Genomic DNA, 25,490 nt, shown 5'->3' on the forward strand with positions numbered 1-25,490 from the left:
GCTACACTTCTTCACTTTTAAAGCAAGCATCTTTTCCCCCACAAAGCAACAGCTAGAGACTGTCTGCTGAAGAAGGGCTTGGGGAAGATTTATTTCTCCAAACAGATAGGACTTGCAGCTTCGCAGTCGGGAACTGTCCGTGCAGAAACAGTGATCAGTAAGACTTAAAAGGCAAGTGGGAATTTGGTGGTGCTTTCTTGTCTCTGTCTCTTCCTAAATTGATGGTATGATTAGGGGCCCCTCTAGACTTCATTTGTATTGAGAAGTCATCGTGCTTTGTACTCGTGATGCTTTCAAGGCAGTTATACACAAGTGAGCTTTCAATAACATTTGCACCTGCAAAAGTTTTGGGGTGGACTTAACTGATTTGCTTGCAATAAGCGCGTGTCCCTTGGCTTCCTGCTTAAACCCTGTGACTTTTTGTACCACAAATGTTCCAGGCTGGAGGGTCCCACTTTTCTTGTGCTGTAATGCAAGACAACGCGGTAAGCCTACAACTTATGTGCATTTAACTCATGTGCATACAGCTTTATGTGTGTGGCCCCCCCCCCCCCAAATAAAAGGGAGTGGAAAGGGGGCAGGGTTCCGAGAAAAATGACTTTGGCAATCCCACCTGCCGTTGAACCCAAGGTGTTTTGACTTTCCAAGATTTTGGCTTTTGGTGAGATCCATGGAACATTAGTTTTCGGCTTGCTGTAACATTAGGGAAGCATTTCAGAACCACTAACACAATACTATTGCATCAGTGACATGCTCTGGAATACACCTGTAAAAAAATAATAATACTGCCCTGGAGGTGCCCAATCTTGACGTGCCTGTTCAGAAATGCAATACCTGAGGGGATATGGCTAATAATACCGTAATACAACTAATGAGGCTGGACTGATTTTGAAATACATATGGAAGAGAAGGGTAGGAACTGTACAAAGACCATATAATTTCCATCTTGACAGCCAGCTTTAAATAAACAAATAAATGCTAGGTCCTAAATCCTATTGAGGAAAGAGACCCTCTTGTGGCAGAAATCTTTTAACACTCAAATCACTCCGCAAACGTCTCCGTTTCTTTCCAGTTCTTGAAAGTAGCTTTCATTTTTGTAGGCACACAAAAGTTGGAAGGTTGGGAAAGTACTTTTTGTTCCAGTTTCATTTTGACAAGTTTGATACAGGTTCTAAAAGTAACTTATCCTCTTGTTCCCATGCCAAGGTCAGAGAAGGTTTTTGCTCGGTAGGCTTAATTTTCTCCTGTGGCAACCATTGTGTGCTTTTTGTGTGTGTGTGTGTGTGTGTGTGTGTTTTGAAATGTTGCATTCGGGCCTTATTAACTTGAAACATTACGCCTTTGTCAAAAGGATCAAAAGCAGCAAGAAATCTAATAGATGCATATAATTTTGGAGACAAAAAAAGGGTTCCTTTGATCTGGATTGCTACTAGGAGTGGGCACATGATTTACCTAGTGTGCTGGCAAGCACATTATTACCATAACATTCCTTGAAATCCTGATGCTGTAGCATAGGGTCAGCCAGCGTGGTTCCCTCCATAGGTTGCTAGACTCTAACTCCAGCTAGCATGGTCAGTGGTCAGGAATGATGGGGATTGCAGTCCAAGAACATCTGAAAGACAGGATGGTGGCTACTTCTGCTTTAGTATGCATTGGTTTTTTTGTGGGTTTTTTTTTTTTTAAAAAAAAACACATAGAAAGAATGGACAGCTGTAACGGTGTCACAACACCTAGTTAGTTATTGTGAAGAAGTTGGAGTCAGGCGTACATCAGCAATAAAACAATAAAGCACCTGATGTCATTGGAGTTTCTTTACTCAAAGAAACAAAACAGCCCAGGTCTGGTGATCCCAGCAACACCTCCCAGTAGGTCTTGCCCTAATGGAGCAGTTGTGAGGATGGAAGGTCCCCACCATCCCAGCACTTTCTAAGATGCTTCCTCTCCCAGGTCCTTTCCAAGCAACCCGAGGCTCCTTCGTCTAGCTCTAGCATCTCTTTGCTCTCCTCTCTTCATTTCTCTGCATGTTCTAGGAGGGGAGCTTCCCGTCGCAGCAGGAGGGGGAGACTCCCTGGATTCTTCAGCAGCCTGCCTAATCTCTTGTCTCCTGGCCCCCTTCCTTTCCTGCCTCTGATTCTGGACTGCTCTCTGGTCCAGCCTCTTCCTGCTCACTAAACCCTGTTGCCTCTTCAGCTTCTGACACCTCCTCCTCCCAGCCTGCTCCCTCTTCTTCCTCTGACCACTCCTTGTCATCCCACCACCAATTCCCTGGCTCTGAGCTTTCTTCCCTTTGGGGTTCCCCATCTGGTGCCTCCCACCACTCCTCTGCACCCAGCCAGTCCATGACAGTTACTCTCATTTACACAGGCATTTCTACGCGCCATGGTCTTGTGTGGGACTCCAGGGATGTCACAGCCATCACCATTATGGAAGGGCTGTAGCTCGGTTGTAGAGCACCAGCCTTGCATGCAGATGCCCAAAATTCAACCACCGGGTTCTCTAGGTAGAGTTACACCTACATGAAACCCTGCCGGTCAATCTGAGCTAGATGGAACAATTGTTCTGACTCGGTATAAGGCAGCTTCCTGTGTTTCCATCATGTGCTCTTTGTGAGTTTCCAGAGCCATTATATAGCTTGGTATGGAAATTCTTGTGATAATCCATAGACGCCAAGCCAATGAGTTCTATCAGTTGTCTCTATAGGGAAGCACAAAGTGGAAATTTTCCAGAATGGAATGTGGTAAAAGAACGTCACATCTGGCATGAACAGAGGTGGTGTGCCTCTGGCTATCAATTGCTGGGAATCACAAGTGGGGTGAGTGTTGTGGTGCTCAGGTGCTGCTCATGGGCTTCCCACAGGTGTCTGGTTGGCCACTGTGGGAACAGGATAATGGACTTAGATGGGTCTTTGGCCTGATCCAGCATAGCTATTGCTATGCCCTTGTGCAAAAGAAGGAGGGTTTTGCTGTTGCATCCGTCCAAATTGATTAATGCAATTTGAGGTCACAAGCAATCCTATCCTCAAAGCAAGCTTTCACCAGAGGAGGCTAATGCGTAAGATACACTTGGAACGCATGCAGATAAAAATAATATCTCATCCATAGTAATAGATGTTCGGATCAAAAGCGAAGGCAGATAATTAAACAAATTATGTCTTGGTACAGCAGATTGCTACCTTAGATGCCTTCAGGTTTGGAAGGGAGCCTTGTTTTTTTTCCCTTTTTCTCCCTTCCACAGAACCAAACTTTAGAATTTAGAATGCTTTTTTAAAAAATATGTTGTAACTCTTTCCATTTCTGAAAAGCGTTTATTTACCTTGTGTGTTTGTTCTGTCCTGATGTCAATTAGGCATTGGGCATTTTGGTCTCAAAAAGCATGATGTGAAGGAGCAAAACATGAATATGTCACACTTAAAAATATTATGGAGATGATCTGGGGAGCAGAAGTGCCACCTTAAAAAATGAAACCTACATTCTGATTATTGCTAACTTCGTTTTATCAACTTGAAGAACCCTAAAACTGTTTTCAGCATCTCTTACCCTGAATTATGGTGCTGGAGGAGACTCTTGAGAGTCCCATGGACTGCAAAAAGATCAGACTTATGCATCCTTAAAGAAAACAGCCCTGAGTGCTCACTGGAAGGACAGAGGCTCCACTGGAAGCTGAGGCTCCAGTACTTTGGCCTCCTCATGAGATGAGAAGACTCCCTAGAAAAGACCCTGATGTTGGGAAAGATGGAGGGCACAAGGAGAAGGGGACGGCAGAGGATGAGATGGTTGGACAGTGTTCTCGGAGCGACTAGCATGATTTTGGCCAAACTGCGGCAGTGAAAGATAGGCATGCCTGGCGTGCTCTGGTCCATGGGGTCACGAAGAGTCGGACACGACTGAATGACAACAACAACCCTGACATTTGTATATAATGATTACAGTAGGATCACATATGGCATGGGGGTTACGTTTCAGAGTGAGGTGTGGGGCGGGAAGCACATAAATTCAAAATCACAGAATTGTAGAGTTAGTGGGGTCGTGAGGGTCATCTATTCCAACCCCCTGCAATGCAGGAGTCTTTCACCCAACATGGGCCTCGAACTCATGACCCTGAGATTAAGAGTCTCATGCTATCTGAGCTCTCCCCAACTGTCCGCATAAGACCTTTCCCACTTTTCCAAAGCTACGTGACCCTTGCCCACAGGCAAGGAAGGTGAAGAGTTTACCGAGCCCTGGAAACGTTTGCATGGTGTCGTGAGATCTCGAAGGGTCCTGCGAGATCGCGCAAAGGCCTCCAAAGCTGGGAATGCAAGGCAGAGAGCTTAAAAGCTCTTTTCGCTGATGGTCTGCTCCTACTTTGCCCCCCCCCCACTTTATAAAAAGAATTTGGCCAAGCATGTAAAGATGTGAGTAAGTAAAATCTGTGTGAGATGCGATCCTACTGTATTATTTTGCATGCATGGAGAATTTAGGTGAAACTGAAGACCTAAAGCATCGCTGCCTCTGGGTTGCACCGAAACAGAAGTGCAGATACAACCAGCTTTTGTAATCAGCGGAGGAACGATGAAGCAGCTTCCTCCCACCCACCCCACCCCCAACTTTCCCTTTTTCTGTTATACATTAATTTAACTAACTATGGTCACCAGCAAGTGAAGTGAGAAATACCATAAGACCAACTGAATGAAGTTGGCAGGCTTAACGTGTCCTGTATTTATTTTTAGACTTTTTTTTTCCTGACCTGTTTCAAGAATTTAGGGCAGGTTTCAATATAACCCGACATAGATGACATTGGGGGGATGAACAATTAATATTGTCCTGGAAAAAGCTGACTTGCTAACATTTTAATCAGGGCTCTGCTCCAAAACCTATGGAGAAATGTACTCTCAACACCTGTAGAATGTGAGCTGCATAACAACAGGAATTCTGGCGTAGGCTGTTGGGGTTAAGGTCCAGGTGACTACATGCTTGCACTGATGTGCCTGCAACCTGTGCTTCAGGTCTCCAGCCTCCTCTTGTTATTCATTCATACAATTTCTATACCTCCCTTTTTCCAAAGATCCAAGAGTGCAGAACATAATTGACGCAATGCAATGATAAAAAATAATACAGAGCATAGTAACACACAGCACAATAATAATTATAATAACAAACTCCCCCCACCCCAGCACATTGATCAGGCCATAGATCATATAATGGCCTGCGTAAAGAGGAATGTTTTCACCTGGCCACCTACAGACATGTAATGATGGCACCAGGCAAGCCTCTCTGGGAAGAGCATTCCACAGATTGGGAGCCACCACAGAAAAGGCCCGTTCTTGTGTTGTCACCCTCTGGACCCCTCAGGGAGAGGTGACAGAGAGAAATAAGGGCCTTGAGTGGCAAGTGCTTTGACCTTGTATACAAGCTCTGTTGGCCCAGTATAGCTGAAGGAGTGTCTCCACCTCCATCATCCAGCCTGGACACTTGAGGTCCACTTTCGAGGGTCTTCTGGCGGTTCCCTCACTGTGAGAAGTAAAGTTTGAAGGAACCAGGCAGAGGGCCTTCTTGGTAGCTGCACCCGCCCTGTGGAACGCCCTCCCATCAGATGTTAAGGAAATAAACAACTATCTGACTTTTAGAAGACATATGATAGCAGCCCTGTATAGGGAAGTTTTTAATGTTTGATGTCTAATTGTGTTTTAATTTGTTGGAAGCCGCCTAGAGGGGTTGGAGTAACCCAGTCGGATAGGCGGCAAATAAATAAGTAGCTACCCCCTGGCAGCACAGATGAACAGTAGATGAATTGCCATCAGTACTGTGTCTTTGTGCAGGTACAAGAATGGCGCGAGCCGTTTAGAGGTGTAGCTCAGTGGTAGAGCATCTCCTCTGCATGTCCAAGGTTCAGTGCTCGGCCTCTCCAGGTAGTGGCTGTAAACAGCCCTGAGCTAGCTGGACCAATTGTCTTGACTCGGTATAAGGCATTTGGTTAGGTCTTCTGCTTACCAACATGTGCCTCATTTGTAATAAACACAATCCTGTGTCAACTGTCTGTATCTAGAAAAGTTGAAAAAATAAATAAATGAAGGAATCTCTTCGCCACCTTTAAAAACAGCCCAAGGCCTGGCAGAGAAAAAATTGTCCGGCAGAGCATAATACCTTGAGGCCACGCCGTGTCCCATCGCACATCTTCGAAAAAGCCCATAGCAGTGTGCCAAATACACAAAACCATCAGCTGCGCCTTCCCCATATATTATTAAAGCCCAAATTTTGCTGTTCGTTTTTACTATACTGGAGAGAGCGGCGAAGCCGGCTAAAAATATCAGCTGTAGCGTCTTTTTTAAAAATGTGGCTGTCAAGGAATAATGCATGAAATGTGTGCACCGTGGTGGACTTTAAAATCCTGCGTTTCGATGTATAATTTAAGGGCATCTGTGCACGTTTTGTCTGCCGTTGCTAAACCAAGAGGCAGCTGCTTTTAGCTGTGCAGCTTCAAGCCTTCCCATGGAGCACAAATCGTTCCCTGGAGGTGAGACTATAATTGATGGGTAATTTCAGTCTGCCCTTGGATTAATTTGAGGGACAGATAGGAATTACTATTTAGAAGAGCTGCTTTTCCCCAACCTGGTGCTCTCCAGATGTTGAGGAAGCCTATTTTAAGAGTGAAATGCAGGGTATTCCAAGAGAAGTGATACCTCGGAACCAGGATTGGGAACCTCAGGGCTGGGGACCAAATTCTGAGCTCTCTGGGTGGCGCTTGAGACTTTCTGCAGTCCACACACACCCTACTAGAGTGCATGCCTTAGATGTAGTAGATTCTAAGTTCAGTTCCTGGCTTCTCCAGTTAAAAGGTTTCAGGGAGAGCTGCAGGCGGTCCTCAACCTGGTGTCCTCTAGATGTTGTGGGACTCCAACTTGCATCAGCCCCAGGCAGCTTGGTCAACTGGTTCGGAGATGTTGGGAGTTGCAATCCACAACAAGTTGGAGGGCATTCAAGATGACCTCAACAGATTGGGGAACTGGGCCCAAGCTAACAAAACGAACTTCAATAGGGACAAATTTAAGGTTCTACACTTAGGCAGGAAGAACTAGCTGCACTAATATAAGATGAGGGACACCTGGCTTGCCAGTAGTACATGTGGAAAGGATCTAGGGGTCTTAGTAGACCACAAGCTTAACATGACTCAACAGTGTGATGCATCAGCAAAAAAAGATAATGCTATTGTAGGCTGCATCAACAGTAGTGTAGTGTCCAGATCAAGGGAAGTAATAGTACCACTCTTTTATGCCTTGGTCAGACCACACCTAGAATACTGTCTACTGTGTCCATTTCTGGGCACCACAATGTAAGGATATTGACAAGCTGGAATATGTGCAGAGGAGAGAGACCAAGATGATCAAGGGTCTGGAAACCAAGCCTTATGAGAAATGATTGAGGGAGTTGGGTATGTTTAGCCTGGTAAAAGAGATATAATAGCCGTCCTCCAATATCTCAAGGGCTGTCACATGGAAGATGGAGCAAGCTTGTTTTTTCCTGCTGTGGAGGGAGATTCTGACCAAATATCAGGAAGAACATTCTGACAGTAAGAGCTGTTTGACAGTAGAACGGGCTCCCTTGGAAGATGGTGGACTCTCCTTCCTTGGAAGTTTTTAAGCAGAGGATGGATGCCGTAGTTGAGATTCCTGTATTGCAGGGGTTGGAGCAGATGATCCTTGGGGTCCCTTCCACCTCTAGAATTCTATGATTCTATCAGATATGGAAAGGCTGGACTGGGTAGAATGGGCAGCCTGATACAGTAGTATAAGGCAGTTTCATAGATTGGTTTCTGCCGAGTTCAGCTGTCCTCTGTATTTTCCACAGGTCTGTATGCTAGTGTTAAACTCAGTTTAGAGCTCTACCTCAAATTAAGCCCCAAGGGGAACGTGGGTAGATGCACAGTGATCTATTTTTGTTTTGTTTTTGGTGGTATCTGACACAGGTTCTTGCAACAGGATTTGATATTTAGCAGAGATAAGGGAGAGGAGCTGGGCTACGAGCAAGCAGCACACAAGCAATTTGGAGCACAAATATGACTTTGATTGCAGCTTTGGACAGAGGACAGTGTGTGTGCCTCAAACACTGGTGGCTGCTCTTATCACAGCTCTAGGCAGTAACAGAGAAGCTACTTAAAGGAGCAAACCGAAAGAGGCTGGGTATTGAGGCGGTGAGAGAGAATGCTGTGTCGCTTTGGTTTCAACAAGGGTGAACTTCTTCTGACAGTGCAGTCCTTTCTTAACCACTTGGAGTGCGCACTGTTGTCTACATCTGGATGCACCTCGTGGTAGCCATCAGTCTGGAAGCGGACTCAAAGCTTATCTAATCCAGCTTCCTTTGCACAGAGGCAGGAACCGCTGCGCTGAAATGATCCCTCTGAAACTGGCCCATAAAACAGAAAAATGTAGCATGTTAAAAATTAATAGTCGACTCGAGGGAACCGGGTGGGGGTAAAGCAGCGAGGATTTAAGGTAAGCCAAAGTTCTTTTGTAGGGCAAACTGCACTTACAGACAGTGGTTTGGATGCAGCTTTAAATTAGATGCAACTTAGTTCCCATAGAACTTAAAAACAGGTAAAGGACCCCTGGATGGTTAAGTCCAGACAAAGGTGACTATGGGGTGTGGTGCTCATCTCGCTTTCAGGCCAAGGGAGCTGGGATTTGTCCACAGACAGCTTTCCGGGTCATGCGGCCAGCATGACTAAACTGCTTCTGGCACAATGGAACACCATGATGGAAACCAGAGCGCACAGAAACACCATTTACCTTCCCACTGCAGCAGTACCGATTTATCTACTTGCACTGGTGTGCTTTCGAACTGCTAGGATGGCAGGAGTTGGGACAGAGCAATGGAAGCTCACCTCATTGTGGGGAATCGAACCATCAACCCTCTGATCAGCAAGCCCAAGAGCCTCAGTGGTTTAGACCACAGCGCCACCTGCATAGGACTTAAGTGCAACTAACTTGCATCCAAACCCAACTCTATGTCTTGCATATTTGGTTGTCTTGGAAGGTCACCTGTGTTTGTTCCATTGTTAGAAATTCATATATATATACATACACACAAACTAGGTGCCAAATGGCACCTTGAACCTAGGTTATGTTCACCACAACACCTGTTTGCCAGGCGGTTGGACTAGATGAGCCTTATGCGGCTTAGGACCCTCATACCTAAGGGACCGCCTCTCCCGGTATGTCCTGGGTAGGACCTTAAGGTCCTCAAATAATACCTTTTTGGAGGTCCCAAGCCACAAGGATGCTAGGTTGGCTTCAACTAGGGCCAGGGCCTTCTCAGTACTGGCCCCGACTTGGTGGAACAGTCTGTCACAAGAGACCAGGGCCCTGCGGGATTTGGCATCTTTCCGCAGGGCCTGCAAGACGGAGCTGTTCCACCTGGCATTTTGGATTGGTTTCAGTTTAACCCTGATGTTTCATTCTTTTGGTGTGATTGGTGGGCTACTTAAAAATGAGGCTGCAGTCTAGATTAAATTTTAAATTGTATTTTAATCTGTATTTTAATGAATTGTTTTTGTTGTGATTTTATTGGTGTTAGCCGCCCTGAGCCCAGTTGTTTATTATTATTATTATTATTATTATTATTATTATTATTATTATTATTATTATTATATTGGGACCCTTCCAATGCTACAATTCTGTAATCTCAACCACATTGCTTGATTGTAGCTTGCTCTTTCAACAATTCATGTGTCCCAATATGCAAGAAGGAGAGACACATACAAATGGTATTAACTGTGGAGTAAGGCAGAGGGATCTGCTTCAGCAGTGTGTTCCATGAAGGGAATGTGCTGGAAAAGTAGTACCAGCAGGATGGAACTCTCCACTCAGCTAATGAGCAGAGGGTTCAATCCTAGTGGCTGCAGGGACCTGGTATAATAATAATAATAATAATAATAATAATAATAATAATAATAATAATACCCTGCCTATCTGACTGGGTTGCCCAAGCCACTCTGGGTAGCTTCCAAGATAATATAAAAAACACAACTAAACATTGAGCACTAAAAACTTCCTGATACAGGTTTGCCTTCAGTTGTCTTTGAATATTCAGGTAATTGGTCATCTCTTTGACATCTGGTGGGAGGGCGTTCCACAGGGGCAGGTGCCACTACTGAGAAGGCCCTCTGCCTGGTTCCCTGTAACTTCCCTTCTCACAGTGAGGGAACTGCCAGAAGGACCTCGGAACTGGACCTCAGTGCCTGGGCTGGACGATGGGAGTGGAGATGCTACTTCAAGAATATAGCGCATTCCCAGATAGCCACCTAGCCACATCTCTTCCCCACCCCTGGCGCAGATTGCACCATTTCCATTTCTAGATATTCACAGGTCCAGAATTTCAGAGGTTCAGCCAAGGTGCAGTGCACAGCTACTGGGAACAGCTAGGATCATGACTCAACATGCTTTGATCCAAGCTGCATTGGCGAGTGGGAAGACCAGGTCATCTTAACCTCTGTGGTGAATCAGGTTCAACAGCATTCATTCATATCACGAGGCTGGTATCTATCTTGCATTCTTCTTCTCCCGTTCCAAATTCAATTTTCCAAATGGGTGCCCAGGACTTCCGTGTGATCAAATTATGTTTGTTACGGTTGGTTGTGGGGTTCTGAATATCAAGCTGCTACTGCTTTTCAAAGCCATTTCATAGAACATAAACACAAGTTACACCTGCAGGTCACACATGCTTGGACTGTTCATCCCCATACAATAATGCAGGCCTGAATAAAACATGATGGAAAGTAATTTTAGTCTGAACAATCATCAGGTTCTCTCTCTCTTTAAATTATTTTTCTCCAATCTGCTAGTTGTAATAAGATGCATTGGCTGAGAGTATAGGTAACATAGTGCCCTCTTAATGTTCTTGAACTACAACTCCCACAATCCCTAGCCATTGGATGTGCGGACTAGGGTTGATGGGATTTGTAGCCCAAGAACATCTGGAGGATGCTAGACCTAGATGGGCTTGGGGCCTGATCCAGCAGGGTCTTCTTATCTTACTTTATGCACTGTGCCCACATGTAAGTTCTGGTTCATGCAAACAAAGGATGCTTCCTGCAAATTCCCGGACTGTGTTCGAAACTCCCATTGTTCTCCCCCCCCCCCAAAAAAAATTATTGGTGTTTCCACATAAAAATAATAATACAGAAATAAAACATCAATTCAACATATAAGACAAAACAAATACAATAAACAATACTAATAACAAAAATAAAACTTATACATACCTTAACACCACAAATACACAGGAAACTATTAATTAAATTCTTATTTCGAATCTTATTTATGGGGATTTCCCCCATTCTCTCTTCTGCGTTCTATTTCTAATCTACTTTAGTAACTTTATAACTAATTTAACAATCATTCACCATATCTTAATCTTCAAATAAACATCTTATATACCTTATGTCATTCAACTTGTTTTAATCACATAATTCATATTTCAAATCTTAACTTCTGATATTCTATTTTCTCTTAACTTAGTAAAGCTATTGCTGTTATTACTTCTAATTCCTACCTTAAAAAAAATTAAATTCCAAACCTTATCATAAAAAGCCTAAACATTTCTTCCCTTCTCCGAATCGCTTGTTTCCCTCTGGCAACGAAACTCCCATTGTTCTAAGGCACATTTTGCGACAGGGAATTTCATTAGCATGAGCAGTTTCTGAGCTTGGGCGCTATACTGCACCTAAGATTTTGGATTAAAACTGCAGAGTGGAAGGAAAGGAGAACTTTTTTCTGCCTCCCCACTTCCAGCTACTTTCTGAAGACTGGAGAAGAGACCCTCCTAAGAATATATCAGTTTCTGACACTGTTCCTGGGTCATATGCATGGAGGCCAGTATAAAACATGGGCTGTCCCTTTTTTAGGTCTTGCTGAAAGAATGAGTCATACTACATATTTGGCATCATCTCTCAAAAGAGCGGATACCAGTTTTTGTTTTACAATTGGTTCCATCTGACGGGGTTACAGCTGGATGGAATCTGAATGCTAATGTAGCTCGGGTTCAAATCCTGCCCTGTTGGACCAGGCTTTTTTTCTTCTAGGCATACCACCAAAAAAATAAAAATCATCTGTGATATAAATTGGTTTGGAATATACTGGACCCAGACTTTCCTGTGAAGGCAATTTCATCCTTAACAACTTGATTTTCTCTGGCTGTAATTCATACCTTGTGATCCGAATGAGAAGTCTCAGCAAGCAAGTCTTCGCTATGTAATGCTGTCAGCTTGCCAGCAGTCACTTCTTCAGCAAATGGGTTTTGGGTTTGCCATGGGTAGGAACTCTCTGCATATATTGACTTTTCCATAAGCAAGCTAGAAAGAACAAAAGGCTGGAGCTGATTGATCTGGGCAGGTCTAATTTCAAGTTGAGAAAGGTTGTCAGGCTAGATTACTTGAAATCTCAGGAAGTGTTCCAGAGATCAGAGTTAAATCTTGGGTCTGGCTGTGTTTAGTTTATCTGTTCATATTACTGGAAAATGCATGGGCTGCACACACTTGTAACTTAAAACTTGACCGAACAGGCTAATTTTTGCACAGGGTAGTAGTCTTCATGCACAGTGAACCCCCAACACAGGAATAATAATACTAAAGTTTCACTTTGCTTCTGACACTGAGTTGGCCACATTTTTTTCTTTTCACCTAATTGATACCAAGAGCATGTTTCAGCATTTTACACATCGAGCCAGGCCCCAAAGGATAACAGTGTACATTATGGCTTTCTGAATCCAGTCCCATTGATTGGATTCTTAGGAATAGCTCACACATTGCACAACAAAGGCAATCCCAGGTTTTCCACCCATCTGCACGCTGCGGATCACGGTTCCCTGATCAATGTGCTTCTGTTGTGTACATTTGCACTGTGCACTTTAAAACCTCCATAGGTCAGGAAATGTGTGAAACAGCATTTTGCAATTCTGTGGCATTTGGTGTCTACAGCCACGGCAAGTGCTGCAACCTTCCAACAATTGGACCTCACCCCCAAAGGTCCACTCCTGCATTGTCTCCCGACACAGATAGATGTCAACAATTGCTTTGGCATTGCAGGGTTAGGGAAGTGTTCCCTTAAAGAGAAAAAGAAAAAAAGGAGTGAGCCCTGAAAAGAGAATTGAGAAAATATTTAAATCCTGAAGGATTGGCGTTAATTCTTTTTCTTTGTTTTCTTTGAGATGATTCCAGGCTTTTGCATGATGTCCTCTGCTCCCCCTGACGCTAATCTGTGAAGCCTTTGAAAGCACTTGTGCATATGCTACCTGCACTTGCGGTCCTTGTGAGAACAATTAAGTGCATATGTGGAGAGCAGTTTTTCTTTTCTTTTTGCACTCATCAGAAGTGCCTCCAAAGCGTAACACACTCAGTTTTTCTGAACTTGCGCCCCCCCCCCCCCGCTTTCTTAATCAGTGTTTGCTGTGTTAAAAGGTAACATACATTTCCTGAGCAGCGAAGGAGCTTTGAGGGATGGGCCAATCTAAACATGCGAGAGCTGCCAAAGGCTGACTCCGGGAGCAGCTGTTCACGTACTGGCAGCGGTAATGTTTTAAGGCTTCTGCTAGCACGTGGGTTGCATGCAGACATTGTCCTTTTGGAACGGTGGAGATGGGCATGATTTAAGCCTGCACTTCTGCTGTAGCTTGGAAAGCTCAGAGCAACTTACATGGGGCTCCCAGGTACTTCCCATCGAGACATTGGTTTGGGTCCATAGGAGCTAGACTCCAACAACCATCATCCCTCACTATTGACCATGATGGCTGTTGTAGTTGTAGTCCTCTAACAGCGGGAGGACCACATGTTCTTGGTTTAAGTAATACAGCAATGCTTGGCACTTCCACCCCCTGATTAAACAGATACTTTGGGGTGTATGGGGTGTTGGAGAAGGGGTAGTGTCTCTGGTGGGGGAAACATTGTCCTCCTTCTGGGGTAGTTTCTCTACCATTGGTCCCCACCCTGCACTCAGATCTCACCTGTGACTGTTAGAAGAAGTCAGCATGTGACAGCTGTCACACCGTGGGACTGGTTTTGACTAGCTGGCTAAACCAAGCGAGGGTAGCCAATGGGTTTCAAACTCTTGGTGAGTTAAGAACTTCCCCTGTATGTGAACGAGTGGACGAGACCAATAGTGGGTCCAATGGTCAAGAAGGCGGTTTCTGTACATGCTTTAGAGCAGGCATATATTTTGGGACTACAACTCCCATCATCCCTAGCTAACAGGACCAGTGGTCAGGGATGATGGGAATTGTAGTCTCATAACATCTGGAGGGCCGAGTTTGCCTATTCCTGCTTTAGAGGGAAGTGGAGGGCAGATGGGGCTCGTCAACCTCAGAAGGTAGCCCATCTAGGAGACGGAAAACTCTGATCCTAAACCTCTGCTGCCTTGCAGGATATCTTTGGGAGAAGAAAAGGCTAAGGACTAAATGCTACAGAAATCTGGAGGGGAGTCCCTAAGGTGGTTAGATTGCACCTTGTATGCCTCCTTCCAGCAACTCCAGCAGCCAAGCTGGTGCCAAGCATATTGCTCTGCTTTATTTTGGACCACATCAGTGAGGCTGAGGGCATCCCAGGACCCCCATTCTACACACTGCCCAGGCTTGTGCACCGGGAAGGTCACTAATGCAGCAGTTCGACTCCAACCCCAGAGGCGCACTCCATTGTCTCTTCCGATGCCAACAACAGCAGGACTTTCTTTCTTTGTGTTTCAAGCCATAGGGAAGAGGAGGGGACCATATTCCTTCTGCAAAAAGAGTGATGCCTGTAGGTAGCCTGGCTAATCCCGGATGCATTAGGGACAGAGCTCTGTGGGCCTCGCACTTGAATTCTTAGGTTGATGGATCTAAAGAGTTGTGTCGCAGGAGCTTGGCTATTCCGATAAATACTGTTTTAAAATTTGTTTGTATGCTAAACCAGCTTCATTAAAGCATGAAATGTTTGAGGCATGGATAAGGAAGTGAACAGAGGCTTCATACCATCATGTAGGATCTGCTCAGAGACTGTGGTACCATGTGATATATCCTTTTAATGAGTCTGTGTAGGGACCAAAATCTTGTTATCAAACATTTAGGCCACATGGTGATCCGCTGCTGCCTGGCAACATGATTCTTGAGCACCTCATGGGGAATCCTAAGTTCAGATCAGTGTTACAGATTGAAGGGCTTGGATATTTTATTATGGCTCCTCTGATGTCTATCCAAGAGGCACAGGAGGTGAGCAGTTGCCTTATCTGCCTCCAGTTTGAATGCTGCTTAGCAGGAAAGCGTTTTTTTGATATATTTTTTTGCACAGAAATAGGACCTAAAACAGCTTTTGCCAATGTGGTGCCCTCCAGATGTTTGGGACTACAACTCCCATTGTCCTGGCAATCATATAGCTGGGCTGATAATGGTTTAATTTCCCGAAATGGGAATGTTTGCTTATTTCAAATTGCTGTGTATTTTTAGCATGGGGTTTTTCCTTTGGCAGTAGCTCTCTCATGTGATTGGCTGACTGTGAGTCCCATGAGAGAGGCATTCCATTCTGTTGTGACTGTTATTCCAGTAACTGTCGTTTTTTAACTGTATTCTGTTCTTCTCTGTGTTTGTGAGGAGAAAGGCTGCTGAGAGAGGCTTCTCTGGATACTAATGAGGACAGTGTGTGTTACTGTGATATCTCTGAAGCGAAATAGACAAAGAGGAAGATCCCTAAAAGTTAATAGGAGGAGCTCTCTATAAGGAACAACGTGAATAAGCATGGGATTGTAAATATATTCTCCTCAGTTATATGCTTATGAATGTAAAGTTCTTTTGAATGTAAAGAGTCTGGACATTGCATATCATCAATACACACATCCTTCCTGCCAGCCCTGAGCAGCATGGCCAATGGGCAGGGATTTGAGGAGGCACCATGTTGTCCTTGGATTTTAAGGGTTGGTTGCTATTTAAGATCCATAATTCAGTTTTGGTGTTGTTTGCATTGCTATGGTTACGGTAGGCCGCCTGGAACACTTTGAAGCCTTTAAGGTGGAATGTGTGTGTACTTTAAAAAAGGCAAGAAGGAAGAATCCTGACCTAGTGTTTGAAGTAGCCACTTGCAAGAGCATCCAGCAACTGGGCAGAGAAGCTTTACAAGAGCTGTTTCTCCTTCCTTTAGCCTACAAATGAGTCATGGATATATCTAGGCCTCATAAACATTTTTGTGGGTTGATAACTCATTTTGCAAAGCTGTCTTCCTCCTTCCCTCTCTGAGGCCAGTAGCAAAATCTTGTTGATGGGTGATGAGAAAAATGAAGCCCAGTGAGCATGCTGGTGTCGATGCCTAATAACTGTGATGCTCAATGAGTTATATAACACATCTTGATACCTTGCATCAGTTTTCCTGAACCTGGTGCCCTCCAGATATTTTCAGACTACACCTCCCATCCTTGATAAAAAAAATTGGGGGCCAAATACATATTGTCCTGTTCACTATATTGTAAAAAAATATGACAAGGACTCACTGTGGAAAATTCTTTGCATGTTTCACATGGGCTCAAGTTCCAGAATGTAAAAAGCTCAAGGAGACAAGTGCTGTAAATGATTTGTTTGTGATACAAGTAGGGATCTGTTTTCAGGAAATGGCTGTTCAAATACTCCTTAGACATTGCTGAAGCCTGGTGTGATGGCCTGGGAGTCAGACTCTGATGCTGAACCTGAGGGATCCCAGCCTGCACAGGATTCCCCGCCTCCAGAACCAGCTGAGCCGGGGCCAGGGCTTGAGCCTGAAGGATCCCCACCTGTGCTGGATCCCCAGGTGCAGGCATCAGCAGAGTCTGCTCTGGCTCCTGATGGGAGGGAGGACCCATTGCCTGCAGGTGCTCCACTCCCAGCCTCTTCAGAGGAAGCTGAGGCATCCCCTGGGTCCAGTAACCCACCAGCCTCTCCTGAGCTACAGAGGCTCAGGGCAGAGAGGCGAAGGGAGTTAAGTGTCTGCAGGAGGAGTGCTCGCCTCCAGGCCCGGAGGAGAGGCGAGTCTCCGGAGGATCGGGACCGCCCTAAGCATAGGGCCAGATAAAAGCCAGCCAGACCCAGCCCAAGTTGCGTGAGCAACTTAGTTGCAAGCGTGTGCTCAACCTGCAACCTTGTGCCTGAACCTGCCTTGGACCTTGACCTGCTCCCTGCCTTGCTCCCCGCCGGATTGACCTCCTTTGGACCCCTAGACCCAGGACTGGACGTGGACCTCGCTTCATGGACAAACCCTTGGGGCCAGCACAGTTTGCTCACGCCACACCCGCACTCCCCCTTCGCTGGGGTGCGTTCGGGAGGAACTAGTAGCCATGGCTGACCAGGCGGCTGCGCTAGTGGCATTGGCCCAGGAGAACCAGGCCTTGACCCACACCGTGCAGCAGCTAAGCAATGCGGTTACGGCGCTTCAGCAGCGTTTGGATGCCCTACCGGCTCCTGGGGCCGCCGCCCCAGCTCCTGGCAAGTACCCAGTGGCCCTGCCAGAGAAATTTGATGGGTCCCCAGCCAGCTTTCCCATGTTTCTCGCCCAGGCCAAGCTGTATATTCAGGGGCGAGCTCGGGATTTCCCTGACGACCGCACCAAGGTGCACTTCCTGATCAGCTTGCTGAAGGACCAGGCGGCCAAGTGGGCGTTGCCGCTGCTCCGGCAAGACTCCCCCTTGCTGACAGACTATACGGGGTTTTGCAATCATCTGGAAACCACATTCGCCAACCCTCAGAAGGGGAGTCAAGCCAATCGGGCAATTCGGCGGTTGAAACAGGGCAAGTCCACAGTGGCCACCTACGCCACGGAATTTCGGCTGCTGGCGCAGGACTTGACCTGGAACGACTCTGCCCTGCGGGACCAGTATCTCGAGGGACTTTCAGACGAGATACTGGATCAGCTGGCCACGTTGGATCGCCCTGCCACACTGGATGCCCTCATCCAACGGAGTCTGCAGATAGACGATCGGTTGGAGGACCGTCGCCAGGCCCGGGGCCGCCGGCACTCCGGGCTCCCGGCGCCGGTGCTTCCCTGCAGTTCCGTGGCCAGAGCTGAGTCATTGGAGGAGCCGATGCAGCTCGGGGCAGCGCGGCCTCGCCTCTCCCCCTCGGAAAAGACTCGGCGTCGGGAGGGGAACCTGTGTCTCTACTGCGGTGGGAGTGGACACTACGCCCGAACCTGCCCTGAGAAACGCCAGCCGCAGGGAAAACTGCCAACCCCAGTAGCCGATGGCCCAGGCTACCTGGGGACCCAAGCATCGCATGATGGGCCCTCACCAGTGGAATTGCAACACCTCATGATACCGGTGCGTCTATACCCCCCCGGTGGGCCCTGGATTCTCACCCACGCTCTGGTGGATTCGGGGGCAACCCGCTCCTATATGGACTCTGCCTTCGCCACTCAGCATCAGGTGCCGCTTCAGAACAAGCCGGAACCAGTACAGGTGGAGGCAATTGACGGACGGCTCCTACGCTCGGGCGCTGTTACTCGGGAGACCCAGCCCTTGGTCCTGTGCTACCAGCAGCACCGGGAGGTGCGAACCCTGGACATTGGCACCATGCCCCGGTTTCCCCTGGTGCTTGGGATGGACTGGCTGGAGTCACACAATGTTCAGATCGACTGGGTCAATCGGACTGTACGCTTCCCAGACCCGGGTTCCCGTGCTCAGTCCGAGTTAGTAGCAGCTGCCCCCATGGGGCAGGCTGTGTCAACGCTCCCTGCCGTGTACCAGGACTATTTAGACGTGTTCGAGGAACAGGGAGCAGACAAGCTGCCGCCTCATCGGTCCTTCGACTGCGGCATAGACCTACAGCCTGGGGCGCCCCTGCCTGTGAGCCGCCTATATTCTCTTTCGGAGCCAGAGCGTGAAGCCTTGCAGGACTTCCTTCGCAAGAACCTGGAACGTGGGTTCATTAGACCCTCTACCTCACCCACTGCCGCTCCTGTACTCTTCGTTAAGAAGAAGTGTGGGGAGCTTCGCCTCTGCCATGACTACCGGGCCCTGAATAAGATCACCATCCCAGACCGGTACCCCTTGCCCCTTATTGCAGAATTGCTGGAGCGGGTGCAGGGGGCGCAGATGTTCACCAAACTGGACCTCCGAGGGGCCTACAACTTGATTCGGATCCGTGCTGGGGACGAGTGGAAGACTGCATTCGGGACCCGGTATGGGCAGTTTGAATACCTGGTTATGCCGTTCGGATTATGCAACGCGCCCGCCGTGTTTCAACGGTACATCAACCACGTGTTCCAGGACTTGCTAGACAAATACGTGGTGGTGTACCTAGATGATATTCTGATTTATTCCCGTGACCCAGCCCGTCACGAGAGTCATGTTCGGTCCGTGTTGCAGCGCTTGCGGGAGCACCGCCTGTACGCCAAGCTCAGCAAGTGCGAGTTCCACCAGCGGTCAGTGGACTTCCTTGGACACCGACTCTCCCCTGACGGGGTGCAGATGGACCCTGGGAAGGTGGCTGCGGTTCGAGAGTGGGCAGCGCCCCGGAACCGCAAGGACTTACAGCGGTTCCTAGGGTTCGCCAACTATTACCGGACCTTCATTGCAGATTATGCTCATCGCACCACCCCATTAACCCGACTGCTGCGCCCCAAGACGCCCTTCTCCTGGGATGAGGAGGCTGAAGTGGCATTTCAGGGGTTGAAAGCCTGTTTCCAGAGGGCGCCGATTTTACAGCACCCTGATCCCTCTCGTCCCTTCGTGGTGGAGACTGATGCCTCCAGTACGGCTCTCGGTGCCATCCTGTCTCAGCAACACGGACCCGATGCGCCACTGTTACCCTGCGCTTACTACTCCCGGCAGCTCCTTCCGGCGGAGCGTAACTATACCGTGTGGGAGCGGGAACTACTGGCCATCAAGGTGGCCTTTGAGGTCTGGCGCCATCATCTGGAGGGGGCACGACACCCGGTGGAAGTGAGAACGGACCACCGGAATCTGGAGTACCTCCAGACCACCCGCAAGTTGAACCAAAGGCAGATCCGGTGGGCGCTGTTTTTCTCCCGGTTCCAGTTCCGGATCCGCTACATCCCTAGCTCCCAAAACCGGAAAGCGGATGCCCTGTCCCGGAAACCTGAGGACGTCGCAGACACTGTACAGCAGGCAGTACCGACGACTATCTTACCACCAGCCGCATTCCTGGCCACTCAGGAGGCCAAGCCGCTGCAGGCTCGGGTGCGAGAACAGCAACGGGTCGATGCTTGGGCACAGGAACGGCTCCGGGAACTGTCTGACGGGTCATGCCCTCGATATCCGGGGCTGGCCCTGCACCAGGGCCTACTGCTGCACCAGGGTCGTCTATACATCCCACCAGGACCATTGCGGGCTGAGGTTCTCCAGATGTCCCACGATGCCCCAGCAGCAGGGCACTTTGGGCGGTACCGGACCACCCATCTGGTAAGCCGGGAGTTCTGGTGGCCCCGCCTGAAGGCTGATGTGGCACGCTATGTTGCTGGTTGCGACGTCTGCCGGCGGGCCAAGGGTCCTACCGGGCGACCCCCCGGTCTGCTCCAGCCATTACCAGTCCCACCGCGTCCCTGGCACACGGTCTCGCTGGACTTTGTGGTGGACTTGCCCCCATCTCGTCACTGTACCTGCCTCCTGGTTTTCACGGACCATTTCACTAAGATGGTGCACTGTGCCCCCTGCCCGTCCATACCCACAGCTAAGGAAACGGCTCAGCTGTACTTGCAGCACATCTTCCGCCTGCATGGCCTGCCCGAGCGTGTGGTTTCTGACCGCGGCGTCCAGTTCACATCCCACTTCTGGCGAGCCCTGCACCAGACCCTTGGGACGGAGGTCTGTCTATCTTCGGCCCACCACCCGCAGACCGATGGCCAGACGGAAAGGGCAAATGCGGTGCTGGAGCAGTACCTCCGGTGTTACTGCAGCTTTCAGCAGGATGACTGGGTCGATCACTTGCCATTGGCGGAGTTCGCCTACAACAATGCAGTGAACGCCTCCACCCAGCAGACCCCGTTCCAGGCCTCCTACGGCTACCATCCACGTTTGTTCCCGGACGTGCTGCCAGCTTCCGCGGTCCCCGCAGTGACAGACTGGCTTCAGGAGCTTCAGTCCCAGCAACAATTATTGATGAAGCAACTGCGCCAGGCCAAGGACGCATACAAGGCCCAGGCTGACCGACATCGTCAGGAGGGGCCAGAACTCCATGTTGGCGATCGGGTGTGGCTCTCTACCCGTCACCTGCATCCTTCTCGGCCCTCACGAAAGCTGGATGCACGGTTTGCCGGCCCATTCACCATCACTGCGCAGGTGTCGCCGGTGGCGTTTCGCCTCCAGTTACCTCCATCGCTCAAGGTTCACCCAGTATTCCACCGGTCCCTACTTAGTCCAGTCGCCCCGCCCGACGAGTTCCACCCGGACAATCCACGACCGCAGCCAGTTTTGGTTGAGGGGGAGCCTGAGTACGAGGTGGAGCGCATTCTCGACTCACGATACCGCAGGGGGAAGCTCCAATACCTCATCGACTGGAAGGGGTATGGGCCTGAGGATCGTTCATGGGAACCAGCGGGAAACGTCCACGCACCTGCCTGCCTCCGTGATTTCCATGCAACTTACCCCAGCAAGCCTGGTCCGGCCCCTCGGTTGAGGGGGAGGCCTGGGAGGGGGGATGGTGTGATGGCCTGGGAGTCAGACTCTGATGCTGAACCTGAGGGATCCCAGCCTGCACAGGATTCCCCGCCTCCAGAACCAGCTGAGCCGGGGCCAGGGCTTGAGCCTGAAGGATCCCCACCTGTGCTGGATCCCCAGGTGCAGGCATCAGCAGAGTCTGCTCTGGCTCCTGATGGGAGGGAGGACCCATTGCCTGCAGGTGCTCCACTCCCAGCCTCTTCAGAGGAAGCTGAGGCATCCCCTGGGTCCAGTAACCCACCAGCCTCTCCTGAGCTACAGAGGCTCAGGGCAGAGAGGCGAAGGGAGTTAAGTGTCTGCAGGAGGAGTGCTCGCCTCCAGGCCCGGAGGAGAGGCGAGTCTCCGGAGGATCGGGACCGCCCTAAGCATAGGGCCAGATAAAAGCCAGCCAGACCCAGCCCAAGTTGCGTGAGCAACTTAGTTGCAAGCGTGTGCTCAACCTGCAACCTTGTGCCTGAACCTGCCTTGGACCTTGACCTGCTCCCTGCCTTGCTCCCCGCCGGATTGACCTCCTTTGGACCCCTAGACCCAGGACTGGACGTGGACCTCGCTTCATGGACAAACCCTTGGGGCCAGCACACCTGGCGTAGTCAGAATGTTGTCAAAGGTTTACCTTATTTTGCAGCTAGCAGGGAAGCTAAATTATTGTTAGGAAATTCAAGGCATTTTCACAAGTTCAGTGGACCTGTGACCTTCAGTGTGGGCTGATGGCCAAATGAACTCAAATATTGAAACCCACAAACTCTTAGACCCAGTGCAGACTTGACAATCTGACCTGTTTAAGGGTGGTGTAGGTTCTTAGTGGGCCATGACATCTCCCGGTGTGGTGTAGTGGTTAAGGGCGGTAGACTCGTAATCTGGTGAACCGGGTTCGCATCTCCGCTCCTCCACATGCAGCTGCTGGGTGACCTTGGGCTAGTCACACTTCTCTGAAGTCTCTCAGCCCCACTCACCTCACAGAGTGTTTGTTGTGGGGGAGGAAGGGAAAGGAGAATGTTAGCTGCTTTGAGACTCCTTCGGGTAGTGATAAAGCGGGATATCAAATCCAAACACTTCTTCTTCCCTCTCCCTCCTGCTATCATGTGCACAGTTGCGTTCCCCTGCCTTCCTTGCATTGAATTTTTATTCAGCTAAGGCCCAAAAAACTGTGCTGTCCTTGTAGTCTACTTTGACCATATCCCATTTAGGTTGAGTGCCATACAACTGTATATCCAGGACTTTTTTTCAGCCAGAACTCACTGGAACTCAGTTCCAGCACCTCTCAGGTGGGCGCCATTGTAAGAGAACAAGGTAGGTGTTCATGGTGAGATCTGGCACCTCTTTTTCTAGAAAAATATCTGTCACCTATCTATCTATCTTATCTATCTATCTATCTATCTATCTGAGAGGCAGATTTCTCCTATGGGAAACTGCAGTCGTGTGCTAGCTTCTTTTAAAAACAACAACGTATATTATTGATTTCTCAATAAAGTGAACGAATAGTACAGGTACTCTTGTCTGAGTAGGAGCAGGAAAAAAAGTTTAAGGAGGAGGAAAATGGAGGAGAAATATCCTGGATCTGACAGTAATTGTCTAGTCGGGTGGTTCCCAGTTGGTAGTCCGCCAACCCCGGGGATCTGCATAACCCACCCAGGGGGGCTGTGGCGCCATTCACCTAACAAAAACTGCCAAAGAGATATACGTAACATTTTTCAAAAATAGTGAGTTCGTTTGTTTGACTTTTGAAAAACAAGGCGGTCCTCAGTACCTAGCCGATTGGGAACCACTGGTCTAGTCGATGGAGAAACGTCTCCAGAAACCTGTTAGTTCACGAGGACTTCCTCCCCTCTGTCAATTTGTTGATAACTGAGAAAAAGACAATCCGTGTTGTTTAAAATGAAGCCTTCCTAGAGTGCCTACAGGCTTTACAAACTGCATAAGTCATTTTCCCCAAGAGGGCTAATGTCCAGATACGAGTGCACCAAATGACCATAGTTAAGTCCAAATCAGTTCTCTGGCCTTTGGCAATCATCATTGCTCCAACTTCCTTCATTAAGCAAACTCCAGTGACCACAGATGCCCTTTTCAGTGGGGCTTGCACAGAAGATAACTGACAGTTGAGTGTATCCCCATATTATCGGTCAAAGAAACTAAAACCTGCCTTGTTTTTTTGTTTTTCCCCCTGCCGATAAACACCAGTTTTTAGTATTAGAACAAGGGTAGCCAATGTGTTGCTTCCCACATGTTCGTAGGATCATAGAATTGTCCCACAATTCCCACCAGCCCCAGCCAGTATGACCCATAGTCAGGGGTGATGGGTATGGCAACATCTGGATGGTACCCCAGTGGCTACCTCCTTCTTCGGCCACTCGTGTTTCTAGTCTTGGGGACACAGATAAATTGATCAGTGTGGCTGCCCACCAAAGTACAGCATGCATCTAAGGGGAAGGAAGGATCATCCTAAAAAATAATTATGAATAAATGAAAGAGGGGAAACCGATCAATCCAAAAGAGGACAAAATAGGGAAATGGTTTGCATAAAGTTTGCATGTGCTAATTTGCATCTGCACAGGTGCAAATTTAGAAAGATATACTATAATGTGAATTAGAAGTACAGTACAACTTTCTATAGTGAGGAAGACTGAAACTGATGTAGTGCTGCCTGCCCAGACTGGTGGTAACTTCCAAGCTCTTCTTGCTTGCTTCTCTTAGGGTTCTTTATCTTTAAACTGAACTAGGACTAGATGGTCTTTCAGATACAGGGCTCCCTCAAATAGGGGATTGTCCTCTTTCAGCCCGTCAGACAGAGAACTGATTTCTGTAAAGCTAAATTCTGCAATGAATATGATGGTGGAATTGGTGAGTCAAAACAGTCTGCAGAAGAAGAAGAAGAAGAAGGAGAAGAGGAGGAGGAGGAGGAGGAGTTTGGACTTGATATCCCGCCTTTCGTTCCCCTTAAGGAGTCTCAAAGCGGCTAACAATCTCCTTTCCCTTCCTCCCCCACAACAAACACTCTGTGAGGTAAGTGAGAGACTTCAGAGAAGTGTGACTAGCCCAAGGTCACCCAGCAGCTGCATGTAGAGGAGCGGGGAAGCGAACCCGGTTCACCAGATTACGAGTCCACCGCTGTTAACCACTACACCATGCTGGCTCTCAATAAGACATTGATTAGCATGGAATCATAGATTTGTAAAGTTGGAAGGGACCCCGTAGGTCATCTAGTCCAACCCCTTGCAATGCAGGAATCTCAGCTAAAGCTTCCATGACAGATGGGCATCCAACCTCTGCTTAAAAACCTCCAAGGAAGGAGAGTCCACACCCTCCCAAGGGAGACCGTTCCATGGTCAAACAGCTCTTACTGTCAGAAAGTTTTTTTGTATGTTTAGTCGGAGTCTCCTTTCTTGTAACTTAAAGCCAAGATGATATGGGATTTTGCCCTAGCCTGTACAGTTTACAGTTACAGGACAATTTGTATTCTAAATCAAATAGTAATAGCAACCCAGTTTAGAAATACATTTTATGAACAATGATTCCTTTCCCTGGCAGGGGACATGGAATTTCACATGACTCCTGGGACAAATGTTAAACTCTCCTTTCCTTAATGGACAGAATGTTTTGCTCCAGTTCTGACTTTCCTATCAAGGTTGAAGCAAATGAAGACATGGTGAATTGAAACAAACAACCACACACACACACACACACACACACACACACACTCAAGTCTTTCATCTCTTCCTCCTAAGGTGCAAAACCGGTTCAGCCTCGTGCAGCCTTGCCCATGTTCTCACAAACTAAGTTAGTAGAACTTTCAAACTGTTTGCCTTGTGTTTTTGTATAAACACAGTGCTCTCCAAGCAGATGGTAGTTTGAGATCTGAACAGAGCCT

At 48.1% G+C, this 25,490-nt stretch overlaps 1 protein-coding gene across 2 annotated transcripts in view; it reads left to right on the plus strand.

Moving 5' to 3' along the window:
* Positions 1-25,490, plus strand: part of CLMN (calmin) — a 78,382-nt gene that overhangs the window by 17,839 nt on the left and 35,053 nt on the right. Inside the window, exon 1 of one of the 2 annotated variants that reach the window (XM_033140363.1) lies at positions 15,765-15,904. The exons of the other annotated variant lie outside the window; for it this stretch is intronic. Coding sequence (XP_032996254.1) covers positions 15,883-15,904 — 22 coding nt within the window. The 5' untranslated portion in view covers positions 15,765-15,882. Of the gene's footprint in view, positions 1-15,764; positions 15,905-25,490 lie in introns of those variants that run through there. 2 annotated transcript variants of the gene reach the window in all.

The sequence above is a fragment of the Lacerta agilis genome, chromosome 1 (assembly GCF_009819535.1).
Source record: "Lacerta agilis isolate rLacAgi1 chromosome 1, rLacAgi1.pri, whole genome shotgun sequence".
Lineage (NCBI taxonomy): Eukaryota > Metazoa > Chordata > Lepidosauria > Squamata > Lacertidae > Lacerta > Lacerta agilis.